This window comes from Orcinus orca, chromosome 4 (assembly GCF_937001465.1).
Source record: "Orcinus orca chromosome 4, mOrcOrc1.1, whole genome shotgun sequence".
NCBI lineage: Eukaryota > Metazoa > Chordata > Mammalia > Artiodactyla > Delphinidae > Orcinus > Orcinus orca.
Window position 1 is genome coordinate 27873009 of NC_064562.1, and position 15812 is coordinate 27888820.

At 39.2% G+C, this 15812-nt stretch overlaps 1 protein-coding gene and 1 long non-coding RNA gene across 4 annotated transcripts in view; one reads left to right on the forward strand and one right to left on the reverse strand.

Annotated features, from left to right (window-relative positions):
• The window catches only part of LOC125964180 (uncharacterized), a 672498-nt gene that overhangs the window by 526816 nt on the left and 129870 nt on the right, over positions 1-15812 (forward strand). The window lies entirely within an intron of this gene.
• The window catches only part of TTC29 (tetratricopeptide repeat domain 29), a 249929-nt gene that overhangs the window by 165961 nt on the left and 68156 nt on the right, over positions 1-15812 (reverse strand). For both annotated transcript variants that reach the window (XM_033402828.2, XM_049708815.1), the window contains exon 6: positions 5153-5238. In XM_033402828.2, coding sequence (XP_033258719.1) covers positions 5153-5238 — 86 coding nt within the window. The remainder of the gene's footprint in view (positions 1-5152; positions 5239-15812) is intronic.

Below are 15812 nucleotides of genomic sequence, written 5' to 3' on the forward strand. Positions count from 1 at the left end.
AACATATTCAAAACTGAACTCCTCGTTTACCCCCAAGCCTGGGCATCCTGTGGCATCCCCCACCAGAGGCCACGCAGCTCTACAGCCAGGAACCTAGGCCCATCTGGACTCCACTGTCTCCTGCACCTCCCAGATTTAATCTAATTCCAAGTCCCCCAGAACTTCTGAACCTATTTCCTTCCATATTCATTACTACTACTAAAGCCCAGAGACTTAGTTGATTAGTGTAAAAATAATAAAAGCTACTAATTATCAAAAGTTTTTATATACCAGGCAGGCACTCTTTTAAAACTTGATATAAATTGTCTTTTCTAATCATCCTATTATTAGTTTCCTAGGACTGAAGTAACAAGGCAAACTAAATGGCTCAAAAATAAAGGAATGCAAGAGAGTTCCCTTTCCTCGGCACCCTCTCCAGCATTTATTGTTTATAAAATTTTTGATGATGGCCATTCTGACCGGTGTGAGGTGATACCTCATTGTAGTTTTGATTTGCATTTCTCTAATAATTAGTGATGTTGAGCATCCTTTCATGTGTTTGTTGGCAATCTGCATATCTTCTTTGGAGAAATGTCTGTTTAGGTCTTCTGCCCATTTTTGGATTGGGTTGTTTGTTATTTTGATATTGAGCTGCATGAGCTGCTTGTATATTTTGGAGATTAATCCTTTGTCAGTTGCTTCGTTTGCAAACGGTTGTCTTTTCATCTTGTTTATGGTTTCCTTTGCTGTGCTTTTAGGTTTCATTAGGTCCCATTGTTTATTTTTGTTTTTATTTCCCTTTCTCTAGGAGGTGGGTCAAAAAGGATCTTGCTGTGATTTATGTCATAGAGTGTTCTGCCTATGTTTTCCTCTAAGAGTTTTATAGTGTCTGGCCTTACATTTAGGTCTTTAATCTACTTTGAGTTTTGTGTATGGTGTTAGGGAGTGTTCTAATTTCATTCTCTTACATGTAGCTTTCCAGTGTTCCCAGCACCACTTATTGAAGAGGCTGTCTTTTCTCCATTGTATATTCCTGCCTCCTTTATCAAAGATAAGCTGACCATATGTGCATGGATTTATCTCTGGGCTTTCTATCCGGTTCCATTGATCTATATTTCTTTTATTGTGTCAGTACCATACTGTCTTGATTACTGTAGCTTTGTAGTATAGTCTGAAGTCCAGGAGCCTGATTTCTCCAGCTCCGCTTTTCTTTCTCAAGATTCCTTTGACTATTCGGGGTCTTTTTTGTTTCTATACAAACTGTGCAATTTTCTGTTCTAGTTCTGTGAAAAATGCCATTGGTAGTTTGACAGGGATTGCATTGAATCTGTAGATTGCTTTGGGTAGTGTAGTCATTTTCACAGTGTTGATTCTTCCAATCCAAGAACATGGTATATCTCTCCATCTGTTTGTATCATCTTTAATTTCTTTCATCAGTGTCTTATAGTTGGAATGTAAATTGATACAGCCACTATGGAGAACAGTATGGAGATTCCCTAAAAAACTAAAAATAGAACTACCATATAACCCAGAAATCCCACTACTGGGCATATACCCTGAGAAAGCCATAATTCAAAGAGTCATGTACCATAATGTTCATTGCAGCACTATTTGCAATAGCCAGGACATGAAAGCAACCTAAGTGTCCATCGACAGATGAATGGATAAAGAAGATGTGGCACATATATACAATGGAATATTACTCAACCATAAAAAGAAACGAAATTGAGTTATTGGTAATGAGGGGGATGGAGCTAGAGTCTGTCATACAGAGTGAAGTCAGTCAGAAAGAGAAAAACAATTACCATATGCTATCACATATATATGGAATCTAAAAAAAAAGATTCTGAAGAACCTAGGGGCAGGACAGGAATGAAGACGCAGACATAGAGAATGGACTTGTGGACACGGGGAGGGGGAAGGGTAAGCTGGGAAGAAGTGACAGAGTGGCATGGACATATATACACTACCAAATGTAAAATAGATAGCTAGTGGGAAGCAGCCGCATAGCACAGGGAGATCAGCTCGGTGCTTTGTGACCACCTAGAAGGGTGGGATAGGGAGGGTGGGAGGGAGACCAAGAGGGAGGGGATATGGGGATATATGTGTATGTATAGCTGATTCACTTTACTATACAGTAGAAACTAACACAACAATGTAAAGCAATTACACTCCAATAAAGATGTTAAAAGTAAAATAAAGGAATGGATTCTTTCACAGTTTTGAAGCCTAGCAATCTGAAATCAAAGGGTTGGCAGGACCATGTTCTTATGGGGAGGGGATCCTTCCTGTCTCTTCAAGCTTCTGGTGGCTCCAGGCATCTCTTGACTTGTGGCACTGCAACTTCAATCTCTACCACCATCTTCACAGGGACTTGTCTTCTGCGGGCATGTCTTCTTGTCTTCTGTCTGTTTCAAACCTCCTTCTGCCTTTTTCTTATAAGGACCCTGTCACTGGATTTACAGCCCAGCCAGAAAATCCAGCACAATGATCACCTCATCTCAAGAGCCTTAACTTAATTACCTCTGCAAAGACCTTTTTCCTAAGTATGGTAAAATTCATAGATTCCAGGGGTTAGAAAGTGGACATATCTTTTTAAAACACCATTCAACCCCCCAAAAAGTAAATATACTTATTAGTTGAGTCAGTTGAGACTTAGAGAATTTAAGGGATTTGTCCAAGGTCACACAGTTAATATGAATGTGAGCTTCACATTTGATTTATGGCTTCCTTACCTCCAGAAAAATAATTTCAATACTTTTCTGAAAGGAGTAACAGTATCAAGAAATGTGTCACTTGGATGCCATGCTGCTTCTTAAATACATTCATTACTAGACTATCCTACACCACTAGTGTTATCTTCCAAAACTATAGATCAGATCCATCATGCCTGGCATGTTGTCTGTCACTTAGAAGGTGCTCAATAAACAGTTGTCAGTAAATGAATGAGATCATACCACCAGCCTCATCAAAGTCACCAAACATTCCACATTGCTTAAAAACTAAGCTTCACATTCCAACAAAGCATTCAAGACCCTCCAACCCTCCAAAAGATTAAAAAGTATAATCCCGGAATTACGATGAATTCCTAATTCTTAGAAAGGCTGTACTTAGAATGAGTACAGCCTTTCTAAGAATGTCCAGAAATCACACAAGAAGAAATTGATAAATTTGGCCACACACATATCTAAAAGTTGATGGAGGAATTTCATAATAAGGCCAAAAAACAGTGGCCTGGAAAAATATTCGCAACATGTATTAATACATATGCCTAATTTCCTAAAGATATACATAGCTCCTGAGGAAACAGGCACCTTCATTTATTGTTGTGTGACAATAAACTTGTTAAGCTTCTTTGAAGGGAAGATTAGAAATAAAAATAAACTTATCTTTAAATTCATATCTCCTCTTTGAACCAGCATTTCCACCCTTAGGAATTTATTCTGTAGATCTTCTCTCACTTTGGCACAAAGCTATTCACTGCTATACCCTTTGTGAAACAAAACTGATTGGAAATAACCTAAATGCCCACCAATAGGAGATAGTTAAATCCATTACAGTACAACTATATCATGGGATACTATGAGTCCCTTTTAAAATGAGGCATGTCTATATATACATTAGTATGGAGGAAGTTAACTCAGGGGACAGAACAGTGTGTATAAAACGTTATCATTCTGTAAACAACAAAAAGGACACACACATATATATGCACCTATATGCCAGGCATACCTATGAATATTTTTGGAAGGATAAACCAGAAACTTGTAACTGTATTTGCCTTTGAGGAAAGAACTGTGAGACTGAGTACAGGGACAGAAGGAAGATTTATTTTTCACTGTAAACTCTATTGTATTGTTTGAATTTATTTTGCCATGTGCCTGCCATGTGATAGAGAGACAGAGAGAATCTATAAGCTAATTTTCACCTAATTTTCCAACTTGATCTCCTACTGTATCCTATCTTGTACATGACAATTCATTGCTTCTCAAACCCACTGACGATGATCATATTGAGAGTGTGGGAGTGTGTGTGTGTCTAATATGCTATCATCCTTGACTCACGCTTTCTGCCTGTATAAATCCTGCCCCTCAAAAGCTCTTCTGTGCAACCTTCCTGATCTTCAGTGTTGAAACTAACTACTCTGAACTCAGAAAACCCCTGTTCATCCTGCTTTGAATTATAGTTGTTTACAAGTTGGTCCCCCTCATTCAACTAGCTCCTAAAGGGAAATGTGCATCTTGTTGGCCTCTGTGTTCCTCAAAGTACCTGGAACACAACAGCCTTGCTGTGTGCATGTCATTACCTAAAAAATATTAAGTAGAAGAGTCAACTAGGAAAACTGAAGTCTCTTACGATTAAACCCAGTTTTAAGGATGATAGAGAAAAATATTTAGCCCAATCACAGAAATGCCATTTAGCATGAATATCTAAAAGAGCCAACAAGAGCTCCTCAAAGCTGAAATATAAAGCCAATACTTCTTATCAAATAGGATTATTACATGAGATGTATGTGAAATTCAATAAGAAGTTACAGTTGGAATATATTAGAGGTAAGAGAAGAATGAAAGAAAAATGATTTCAGTTTTAATATGGAAAAGATAGCTCTTGACATTTTGTTTTTTGGGTTTTTTAGTCAAACACACCAAGCCTGGTCATAAGATAGGCAAACACTGATTTTTATCCTGAAGCAGGTTACTTCTCAGATTGGGACTAGCAATGCCTTCCACCTTTGCAGCCCGCCTTCTCCCCGCTCCCCACACACAAAGGAAAGGTTCACTGCAATGCAATTCAATCTATTGTTTATTAACTACAGTTTTTCCTAAGAAAACTTTCTCAGATCATATTATGTGTGCCGTAATTTTTTTTTTTTACTATTTACTTTTTGCTGTCATTTAAACCCATTTCCTCTTGTCCTTGGTGATATAGGAGTGGAGGGTCCCATTACTCCATATATTTAACTTTCATCAATAAAACCAATTTTTAATGCTTCTAGAATAGTGCTATTCTGCTTTAGTCTCTATAAATAGGTACACTGACATCCAGCCCACCCCATTTCTGTTGGCCTTATAACAACATACAATAAAAAATATAAAACAAACATAATAAAATAGAACAAATATAATAAAATAAAAATTAAAAGTGATAGTGATTAAAGTCAACTTGAACTTACTGCTAATGCTGTTTCATACTCTCCAGCAGCCAAGTGTGCTAAGCCCAAGTAATAGGAAGCTGCTTCTTCCATCTTTTTGTCATTTCCTAAAACGAAAATGTAGTAGAAAAAATCATTATGGTATTAAAGAAATTGGTTTATTACAACAAACAGAATCTTTGCTTTTTAAGAGAGTAGAAAGTTATTATAACAAAGTATACAGATTTATATCAACAATCTCTGAAACCTAACTGTGTACTCATCAAAAAGGCTGACGTTGGAGAAAAGGGAACACTCTTGCACTGCTGGTGGGAATGTGAATTGGTTCAGCCACTATGGAGAACAGTATGGAGGTTCCTTAAAAAACTACAAATAGAACTACAATATGACCCAGCAATCCCACTACTGGGCATATACCCTGAGAAAACCATAATTCAGAAAGAGTCATGTACCAAAATGTTCATTGCAGCTCTATTTACAATAGCCCGGAGATGAAAACAACCTAAGTGCCCATCATCGGATGAATGGATAAAGAAGATGTGGCACATATATACAATGGAATATTACTCAGCCATAAAAAGAAACGAAATTGAGCTATATGTAATGAGGTGGATAGACCTAGAGTCTGTCATACAGAGTGAAGTAAGTCAGAAAGAGAAAGACAAATACCGTATGCTAACACATATATATGGAATTTAAGAAAAAAAAATGTCATGAAGAACCTAGGGGTAAGACAGGAATAAAGACACAGACCTACTGGAGAACGGACTTGAGGATATGGGGAGGGGGAAGGGTGAGCTGTGACAGGGCGAGAGAGAGGCATGGACATATATACACTACCAAACGTAAGGTAGATAGCTAGTGGGAAGCAGCCGCATGGCACAGGGATATCGGCTCGGTGCTTTGTGACCACCTGGAGGGGTGGGATAGGGAGGGTGTGAGGGAGGGAGACGCAAGAGGGAAGGGATATGGGAACATATGTATATGTATAACTGATTCACTTTGTTATAAAGCAGAAACTAACACACCATTGTAAAGCAATTATACCCCAATAAAGATGTTTTAAAAAAAAAAAGGCTGATGTTAATACAATTTACCTGGGTCACAGATAATAAGTGAGTAACATGCATTAGCAATATAATTATGAGGAGTTTCCCTCTACATACAAAACCCAGTATTAGCATTTTGACATTCATATATAAATTCCATACCGGTCCACCATGTAAAATCTATAGTCATTCATCATAGCTGCGACTACATATGTGAAATAATTGATAAAGAGTATCAGCCTGGGCTTCCCTGGTGGCACAGTGGTTGAGAGTCCGCCTGCCGATGCAGGGGACGCGTGTTCGTGCCCCAGTCCAGGAAGATCCCACGTGCCGCGGAGCGGCTGGGCCCGTGAGCCATGGCCGCTGGGCCTGCGCGTCCGGAGCCTGTGCTCCGCAACGGGAGAGGCCACAACAGTGAGAGGCCCGTGTACCGCAAAAAATAAAAAAAAAAAAGTTGATTTTATTTCTACACACGAGCAATGAACAATCTGAAAATAAAAGAAAAAATTCCATTTTCAACAGCATCAAAAAGAATAAAATATTAGAAATAAATGTAACAAACCAAGGGCAAAATGTGTACACTGAAAACTATAAAACATCATTAAAAGAAATTAGATAACATGTAAATAGACTGATAACCATATTCATGAATTGGAAGACAGTGTGAAGATAGCGATATTTCCCAAACTGATCTACAAATTCAATGCAATCCCTATCAAAATCCCAGCTGTCATTTTTGGAGAAGTAGACAGACTGATCCTAAACATCATGTGGAAATATAAGCAATGTGGAAGGACCAAAACAATATTGATAAAGGACAATTTGGAAGACTCGCACTTCCCAATTTTAAAACTTACTACAAAACCACAATAAAAAATATGTAGTAGTAGAATAAGGACAGACATGAGGATCACTGCAATAAAATTAAGAATCCAGAAAACAACCCTCACATTTATGGTCAATTATTTTTAACAAGGGTCCCAAGACAATTTATTGAGAAAGAACAGCATTTTCAACAACTGGTACTGGGGCAACTGGATATCCATATACAAAACGTGAAGTTGGACCCTCTTGACATCACACACACACACACACATACACACACCTAAATATAGGAGTTAAAACTATAAAACTCTTAGAATAAAGTGCAGAAGTAAATCTTCATGAGTTTGGATTAGTGGAAGCCTTCTTAGTTATGAAACCAAAAGCACAAACAACAAATGAAAAAACAAATTACTTTGCACTTTATCAAATTAAAAACTCAGGCTTCAACGGATACCATCAGAAAGTGAAAAGAAACCAAATCTGATGAAGGACTTGCATCTAGAATATTAGAGGATTCTTGTAACTCAATAATAAAAGGACAAAATAATCCAATTAAAAATGGGCAAAGGAACTGAATAGACATTTCTGCAAAGAAGATATACAAATGGGCAATAAGCACGTGAAAAGATGATCAACATCATTAAGCAACAGGGAGATGCAAAATAAATTCACAGTGAGATATCACTTTATACCTACTAAGATGACTATAATAAAAAGACAGAAAGTAACAAGTACTGGTGAGGATGTGGCTAAATTGAAACCCTTTATACATTGTTGATGGGAATGTAAAATGGTTCAGCGACTTGGGAAAACTCTTTGCCAGTTCCTCAAGAAGTTAAACATAGAATTGTACCACCCAGCAATGCCACGTCTACGTATATACCCAAAGGAACTGAAAACATGTACACAGATGTTCATAGTAGCATTAATCATAATAGACAAAAGGTGGGAACAACGTAAATGTCCATCAACTGATGAATGGATAAAGAAAATGTGATACAACCACACAATAGTGTATTATTTGGCCATAAAAATGAATGAAGTAGTGATACCATCTACAAGATGGATGAATGTTGAAAACATGATGCTAAGTGAAAGAAGCTGGACTCAAAAGAATACACATAGCATGATTCCATCTGTGTGAACTATCCAGAAGAGGTAAATCCACAGAGACGGAAAGTAGATTAATGGCTGCTAGGGCATAGGGGAAGGAGGGTATGGGCAATGCCTTCTAATGAGGATGGGGTCAGTGTTGATGTTTGTACAACTTTGTGGATTTATTAAAGAGCACTGATGTCTGAAAGATGAAAATAATAGAATAATAGACTCATGAGACCACTGTATGGCTGGTACTATACTTGTGCATTACACCAAGGTGTCCTAACTAAGGTGCACAGTGGATGTCGGTCCTCCTTAAGTACCATGTAAATCAATGTGGGAGGCAGGCGTTATCCATGCAATCGTCAGCTTGCTGCTTCAGGTTCCCTGACCAAAGTAGGAGACAACAGTAAGAAGGGATGCTTTGTCCCAGAGCATTTCAGCGGCTGTCAGAGCTCTGTAAAATGCTGTGCAATCTTTTAACCTGTCTACTGTCTTATATGAAAAACATGGGCACAAATATTTATTGGCTTTAAAAGATATTAAAAATTATTACAGCAGAAGAAGCAAGTTTTCTCCTATTCTCTTCATCTCTCCTTCAGAAAGTGAGAGATGCTTTCAGAAAGGAGACGGCTTGGCAGGCTCTGAGTATTGGAAGAGGGCCTAGGAACCTTGCTTTCTTTGTGAACAACCTTACAATTTAGCAAATGTGAACCTAAAGTGAAATACCTTTTCCTACCTGATAACATTAACTTACATTAAAAGTCCACATAGGAACTTCCGGGAAGATGGCGGAAGAGTAAGACGCGGAGATCACCTTCCTCCCCACAGATACACCAGAAATACACCTACCTGTGGAACAACTCCTACAGAACACCTACTGAACGCTGGCAGAAGACCTCAGACCTCCCAAAAGGCAAGAAACCCCCATGTACCTGGGTAGGGCAAAAGAAAAAAGAATAAACAGAGACAAAAGGATAGGGATGGGACCTGCACCAGTGGGAGAGAGCTGTGAAGGAGGAAAGGTCTCCACACACTAGGAAGCCCCTTCGCGAGCGGAGACTGCAGGTGGCGGAGGGGGGTAGCTTCGGAGCCAAGGAGGAGAGCACAGCAACAGGGGTGCGGAGGGCAAAGCGGAGAGACTCCCGCACAGAGAATCAGGGCCGACTGGCCCTCACCAGCCCGAGAGGCTTGTCTGCTCACCGCCGGGGCGGGCGGGGCTGCGAGCTGAGGCTCGGGCTTCGGTCGGAGCACAGGGAGAGGACTGGGGTTGGCGGCGTGAACACAGCCTGCAGGGGGTTGGTGCACCACGGCTAGCCGGGAGGGAGTCCGGGGAAAAAGTCTGGAGCTGCCGAAGAGGCAAGAGACTTTTTCTTCCCTCTTTGTTTCCTGGTGCGTGAGGAGAGGGGATTAAGAGCTCTGCTTAAAGGAGCTCCAGAGACGGGCGCGAGCCACGGCTAACAGCGCGGACCCCAGAGACGGGCCTGAGACGCTAAGGCTGCTGCTGCCGCCACCAAGAAGCCTGTGTGCGAGCACAGGTCACTCTCCACACCCCCCTTCCGGGGAGCCTGTGCAGCCCGCCACTGCCAGGGTCCCGGGATCCAGGGACAACTTCCCCGGGAGAACGCATGGCCCACCTCAGGCTGGTGCAACGTCACGCCGGCCTCTGCCGCCGCAGGCCCGCCCCGCACTCCGTGCCCCTCCCTCCCCCTGGCCTGAATGAGACAGAGGTCCCGAATCAGCGGCTCCTTTAACCCGGTCCTGTGTGAGCGAAGAACAGACGCCCTCCAGCGACCTACACGCAGAGGCGGGGCCAAATACAAAGCTGAGCCCCTGGGAGCTGTGAGAACAAAGAAGAGAGAGGGAAATCTCTCCCAGCAGCCGCAGAAGCAGCGGATTAAAGCTCCACAATCAACTTGATGTACCCTGCATCTGTGGAATACATGAATAGACAATGAATCATCCCAAATTGAGGAGGTGGACTTTGAGAGCAAGATTTATGATTTTTTCCACTTTTCCTCTTTTTGTGAGTGTGTATGTGTATGCCTCTGTGTGAGATTTTGTCTGTATAGCTTTGCTTCCACCATTTGTCCCAGGGTTCTATCCGTCCGTTTTTTTATATTTGTTTGTTTTTTAATTTTTTCTTAATAATTATTTCTTTATTTTAATAACCTTATTATATTTTCTCTTACTTTATTTTATTTTACTTTATATTCTTTTTTTCTTTTTTCATTCCTTCCCTCCCTCCTTCCTTCCTTCCTCCCTCCCACCCTCCCTCCTTTCTTTCTTTCTACTTCTACTAATTCTTTCTTTCTTTTTATCCCTTTTATTCTGAACCATGTGGATGAAAGGCTCTTTGTGCTGTAGCCAGGAGTCAGTGCTGTGCCTCTGAGGTGGGAGAGCCAACTTCAGGACACTGGTCCACAAGAGACCTCCCAGCTCCACATAATATCAAATGGCGAAAATCTCCCAGAGATCTCCATCTCAACCCCAACACCCAGCTTTACTCAACCACCAGCAAGCTACAGTGCTAGACATCCTATGCCAAACAACTAGCAAGACAGGAACACAACCCCACCCATTAGCAGAGAGGCTGCCTAAAATCATACTAAGTCCACAGACACCCCAAAACACAAAACCAGATGTGGACCTGCCCACCAGAAAGACAAGATCCAGCCTCATCCACCAGAACACACTAGTCCCCTCCACAAGGAAGCCTACACAACCCACTGAACCAACCTTAGCCACTGGGGACAGACACCAAAAACAACGGGTACTATGAACCTGCAGCCTGCAAAAAGAAGACCCCAAACACAGTAAGATAAGCAAAATGAGAAGACAGAAAAACACACAGCAGATGAAGGAGCAAGATAAAAACCCACCAGACCTAACAACTGAAGAGGAAATAGGCAGTCTACCTGAAAGAGAATTCACAATAATGATAGTAAAGATGATCCAAAATCTTGGAAATAGAATAGACAAAATGCAAGAAACATTTAACAAGGACCTAGAAGAACTAAAGGTGAAACAAACAACAATGAACAACACAATAAATGAAATGAAAAATACTCTAGATGGGATCAATAGCAGAATAACTGAGGCAGAAGAATGGATAAGTGACCTGGAAGATAAAATTGTGGAAATAACTACTGCAGAGCAGAATAAAGAAAAAAGAATGAAAATAACTGAGGACAATCTCAGAGACCTCTGGGACAACATTGAATGCACCAACATCCGAATTATAGGGGTTCCAGAAGAAGAAGAGAAAAAGAAAGGGACTGAGAAAATATTTGAAGAGATTCTAGTTGAAAACTTCCCTAATATGGGAAAGGAAATAGTTAAGTCCAGGAAGCACAGAGAGTCCCATACAGGATAAATCCAAGGAGAAATATGCCAAGACACATATTAATCAAACTGTCAAAAATTAAATACAAAGAAAACATATTAAAAGCAGCAAGGGAAAAATTACACACAAGGGAATCCCCATAAGGTTAACAGCTGATCTTTCAGCAGAAACTCTGCAAGCCAGAAGGGAGTGGCAGGACATACTGAAAGTGATGAAGGAGAAGAACCTGCAACCAAGATTACTCTACCCAGCAAGGATCTCATTCAGATTTGATGGAGAAATTAAAACCTTTATGGACAAGCAAAAGCTGAGAGTTCAGCACCACCAAACCAGCTCTACAACAACTGCTAAAGGAACTTCTCTAGGCAAGAAACACAAGAGAAGGAAAAGACCTACAATAACGAACCCAAAACAATTAAGAAAATGGGAGTAGGAACATATATATCGATAATTACCTTAAATGTAAATGGACTAAATGCTCCCACCAAAAGACACAGATTGTCTGAATGGATACAAAAACAAGACCCATATATTTGCTATCTATAAGAGACCCACTTCAGACCTAGAGACACATACAGACTGAAAGTAAGGGGATGGAAAAAGATATTTCATGCAAATGGAAACCAAAATAAAGCTGGAGTAGCAATTCTCATATCAGACAAAGTAGACTTTAAAATAAAGACTATTAGAAGAGACAAAGAAGGACACTACGTAATGATCAAGGGATCGATCCAAGAAGAAGATATAACAATTGTAAATATTTATGCACCCAACATGGGAGCACCTCAATACATAAGGCAAATACTAACAGCCATAAAAGGGGAAATCGACAGTAACACATTCATAGTAGGGGACTTTAACACCCCACTTTCACCAATGGACAGATCATCCAAAATGAAAATAAATAAGGTAACACAAGCTTTAAATGATATATTAAACAAGATGGACTTAATTGATATTTATAGGACATTCCATCCAAAAACAACAGAATACACATTTTTCTCAAGTGCTCATGGAACATTCTCCAGGATAGATCATATCTTGGGTCACAAATCAAGCCTTGGTAAATTTAAGAAAATTGAAATTGTATCAAGTATCTTTTCCGACCACAACGCTATGAGACTAAATATCAATTACAGGAAAAGATCTATAAAAAATACAAACATATGGAGGCTAAACAATACACTACTTAATAACGAAGTGATCACTGAAGAAATCAAAGAGGAAATAAAAAACTACCTAGAAACAAATGACAATGGAGACACAACAACCCAAAACCTATGGGATGCAGCAAAAGCAGTTCTAAGAGGGAAGTTTATAGCAATTCAATCTCACCTCAAGAAACAAGAAAAATGTCAAATAAACAATCTAACCCTACACTTAAAACAACTATAGAAAGAAGAACAAAAAAAAAAAAAACACCTAAAGTTAGCAGAAGGAAAGAAATCATAAAAATCAGATCAGAAATAAATGAAAAAGAAATGAAGGAAACAATAGCAAAGATCAGTAAAACCAAAAGCTGGTTCTTTGAGAAGATAAACAAAATAGATAAACCATTAGCCAGACTCATGAAGATAAAAAGGAAGAAGACTCAAATCAATAGAATTAGAAATGAAAAAGGAGAAGTAACAACTAACACTGCAGAAATACAAAAGATCATGAGAGATTACTACAAGCAACTCTATGCCAATAAAATGGACAACCTGGAAGAAATGGACAAATTCTTAGAAATGCACAACCTGCCAAGACGGAATCAGGAATAAATAGAAAATATGAACAGACCAATCACAAGCACTGAAACTGAAACTGTGATTAAAAATCTTCCAACAAACAAAAGCCCAGGACCAGATGGCTTCACAGGCGAATTCTATCAAACATTTAGAGAAGACCTAACACCTATCCTTCTCAAACTCTTCCAAAATATAGCAGAGGGAGGAACACTCTCAAACTCATTCTACGAGGCCACCATCACCCTGATACCAAAACCAGACAAGGATGTCACAAAGAAAGAAAACTACAGGGCAATATCACTGATGAACATAGATGCAAAAATCCTCAACAAAATACTAGCAAACAGAATCCAACAGCACATTAAACAGATCATACACCATGATCAAGTGGGGTTTATTCCAGGAATGCAAGGATTCTTCAATATATGCAAATCAATCAGCGTGATATACCATATTAACAAATTGAAGGAGAAAAACCATATGATCATCTCAATAGATGCAGAGAAAGCTTTTGAAAAAATTCAACACCCATTTATGATAAAAACCCTGCAGAAAGTAGGCATACAGGGAACTTCCCTCAACATAATAAAGGCCATATATGACAAACCCACAGCCAACATCGTCCTCAATGGTGAAAAACTGAAAGCATTTCCACTAAGATCAGGAACAAGACAAGGTTGCCCACTCTAACCACTCTTATTCAACATAGTTTTGGAAGTTTTAGCCACAGCAATCAGAGAAGAAAAGGAAATAAAAGAAATCCAAATCGGAAAATAAGAAGTAAAGCTGTCACTGTTTGCAGATGACATGATACTATACATAGAGAAGCCTAAAGATGCTACCAGAAAACTACTAGAGCTAATCAATAAATTTGGTAAAGTAGCAGGATACAAAATTAATGCACAGAAATCTCTGGCATTCCTATACACCAATGATGAAAAAGCTGAAAGTGAAATCAAGAAAACACTCCCATTTACTATTGCAACAAAAAGAATAAAATATCTAGGAATAAACCTACCTAAGGAGACAAAAGACCTGTATGCAGAAAATTATAAGACACTGATGAAAGAAATTAAAGATGATACAAATAGATGGAGAGATATACCATGTTCTTGGATTCGAAGAATCAACATTGTGAAAATGACTATACTACCCAAAGCAATCTACAGATTCAATGCAATCCCTATCAAACTACCACTGGCATTTTTCACAGAACTAGAACAAAAAATTTCACAATTTTGTATGGAAACACAAAAGACCCCGAATAGCCAAAGCAATCTTGAGAACGAAAAATGGAGCTGGAGGAATCAGGCTCCTTGACTTCAGAGTATACTACAAAGCTACAGTAATCAAGACAGTATGGTACTGGCACAAAAACAGAAAGATAGATCAATGGAACAGGATAGAAAGCCCAGAGATAAACCCACGCACATATGGTCACCTTATGTTTGATAAAGGAGGCAGGAATGTACAGTGGAGAAAGGACAGCCTCTTCAATAAGTGGTGCTGGGAAAACTGGACAGGTACATGTAAAAGTATGAGATTAGATCACTCCCTAACACCATACAGAAAAATAAGCTCAAAATGGATTAAAGACCTAAATGTAAGGCCAGAAACTATCAAACTGTTAGAGGAAAATATAGGCAGAACACTCTATGACATAAATCACAGCAAGATCCTTCTTGACCCACCTCCTAGAGAAATGGAAGTAAAAACAAAAATAAACAAATGGGACCCAATGAAACTTCAAAGCTTTTGCACAGCAAAGGAAACCATAAAAAAGACCAAAAGACAACCCTCAGAATGGGAGAAAATATTTGCAAATGATTGCAAAGGATTAATCTCCAAAATTTATAAGCAGCTCATGCAGCTGAATAACAAAAAAAAAACAACCCAATCCAAAAATGGGCAGAAGACCTAAATAGACATTTCTCCAAAGAAGATATACAGACTGCCAACAAACACATGAAAGAATGCTCAACATCACTAATCATTAGAGAAATGCAAATCAAACCTACAATGAGATATCATCTCACACCAGTCAGAATGGCCATCATCAAAAAATCTAGAAACAATAAATGCTGGAGAGGGTGTGGAGAAAAGGGAACACTCTTGCACTGTTGGTGGAAATGTAAATTGATACAGTCACTGTGGAGAACAGTATGGAGGTTCCTTTAAAAAACTACAAATAGAACTACCATATGACCCAGCAATCCCACTACTGGGCATATACCCTGAGAAAACCATAATTCAAAAAGAGTCATGTACCAAAATGTTCATTACAGCTCTATTTACAATAGCCTGGAGATGGAAACAACCTGAGTGTCCATCAACAGATGAATGGATAAAGAAGATGTGGCACATATATACAATGGAATATTACCCAGCCATAAAAAGAAATGAAATTGAGCTATTTGTAATGAGGTGGATAGACCTAGAGTCTGTCATACAGAGTGAAGTAAGTCAGAAAGAGAGAGACAAATACCGTATGCTAACACATATATATGGATTTTAAGAAAAAAAAATGTCATGAAGAACCTAGGGGTAAGACAGGAATAAAGACACAGACCTACTGGAGAATGGACTTGAGGATATGGGGAGGGGAAAGGGTAAGCTGTGACAAAGCGAGGAGA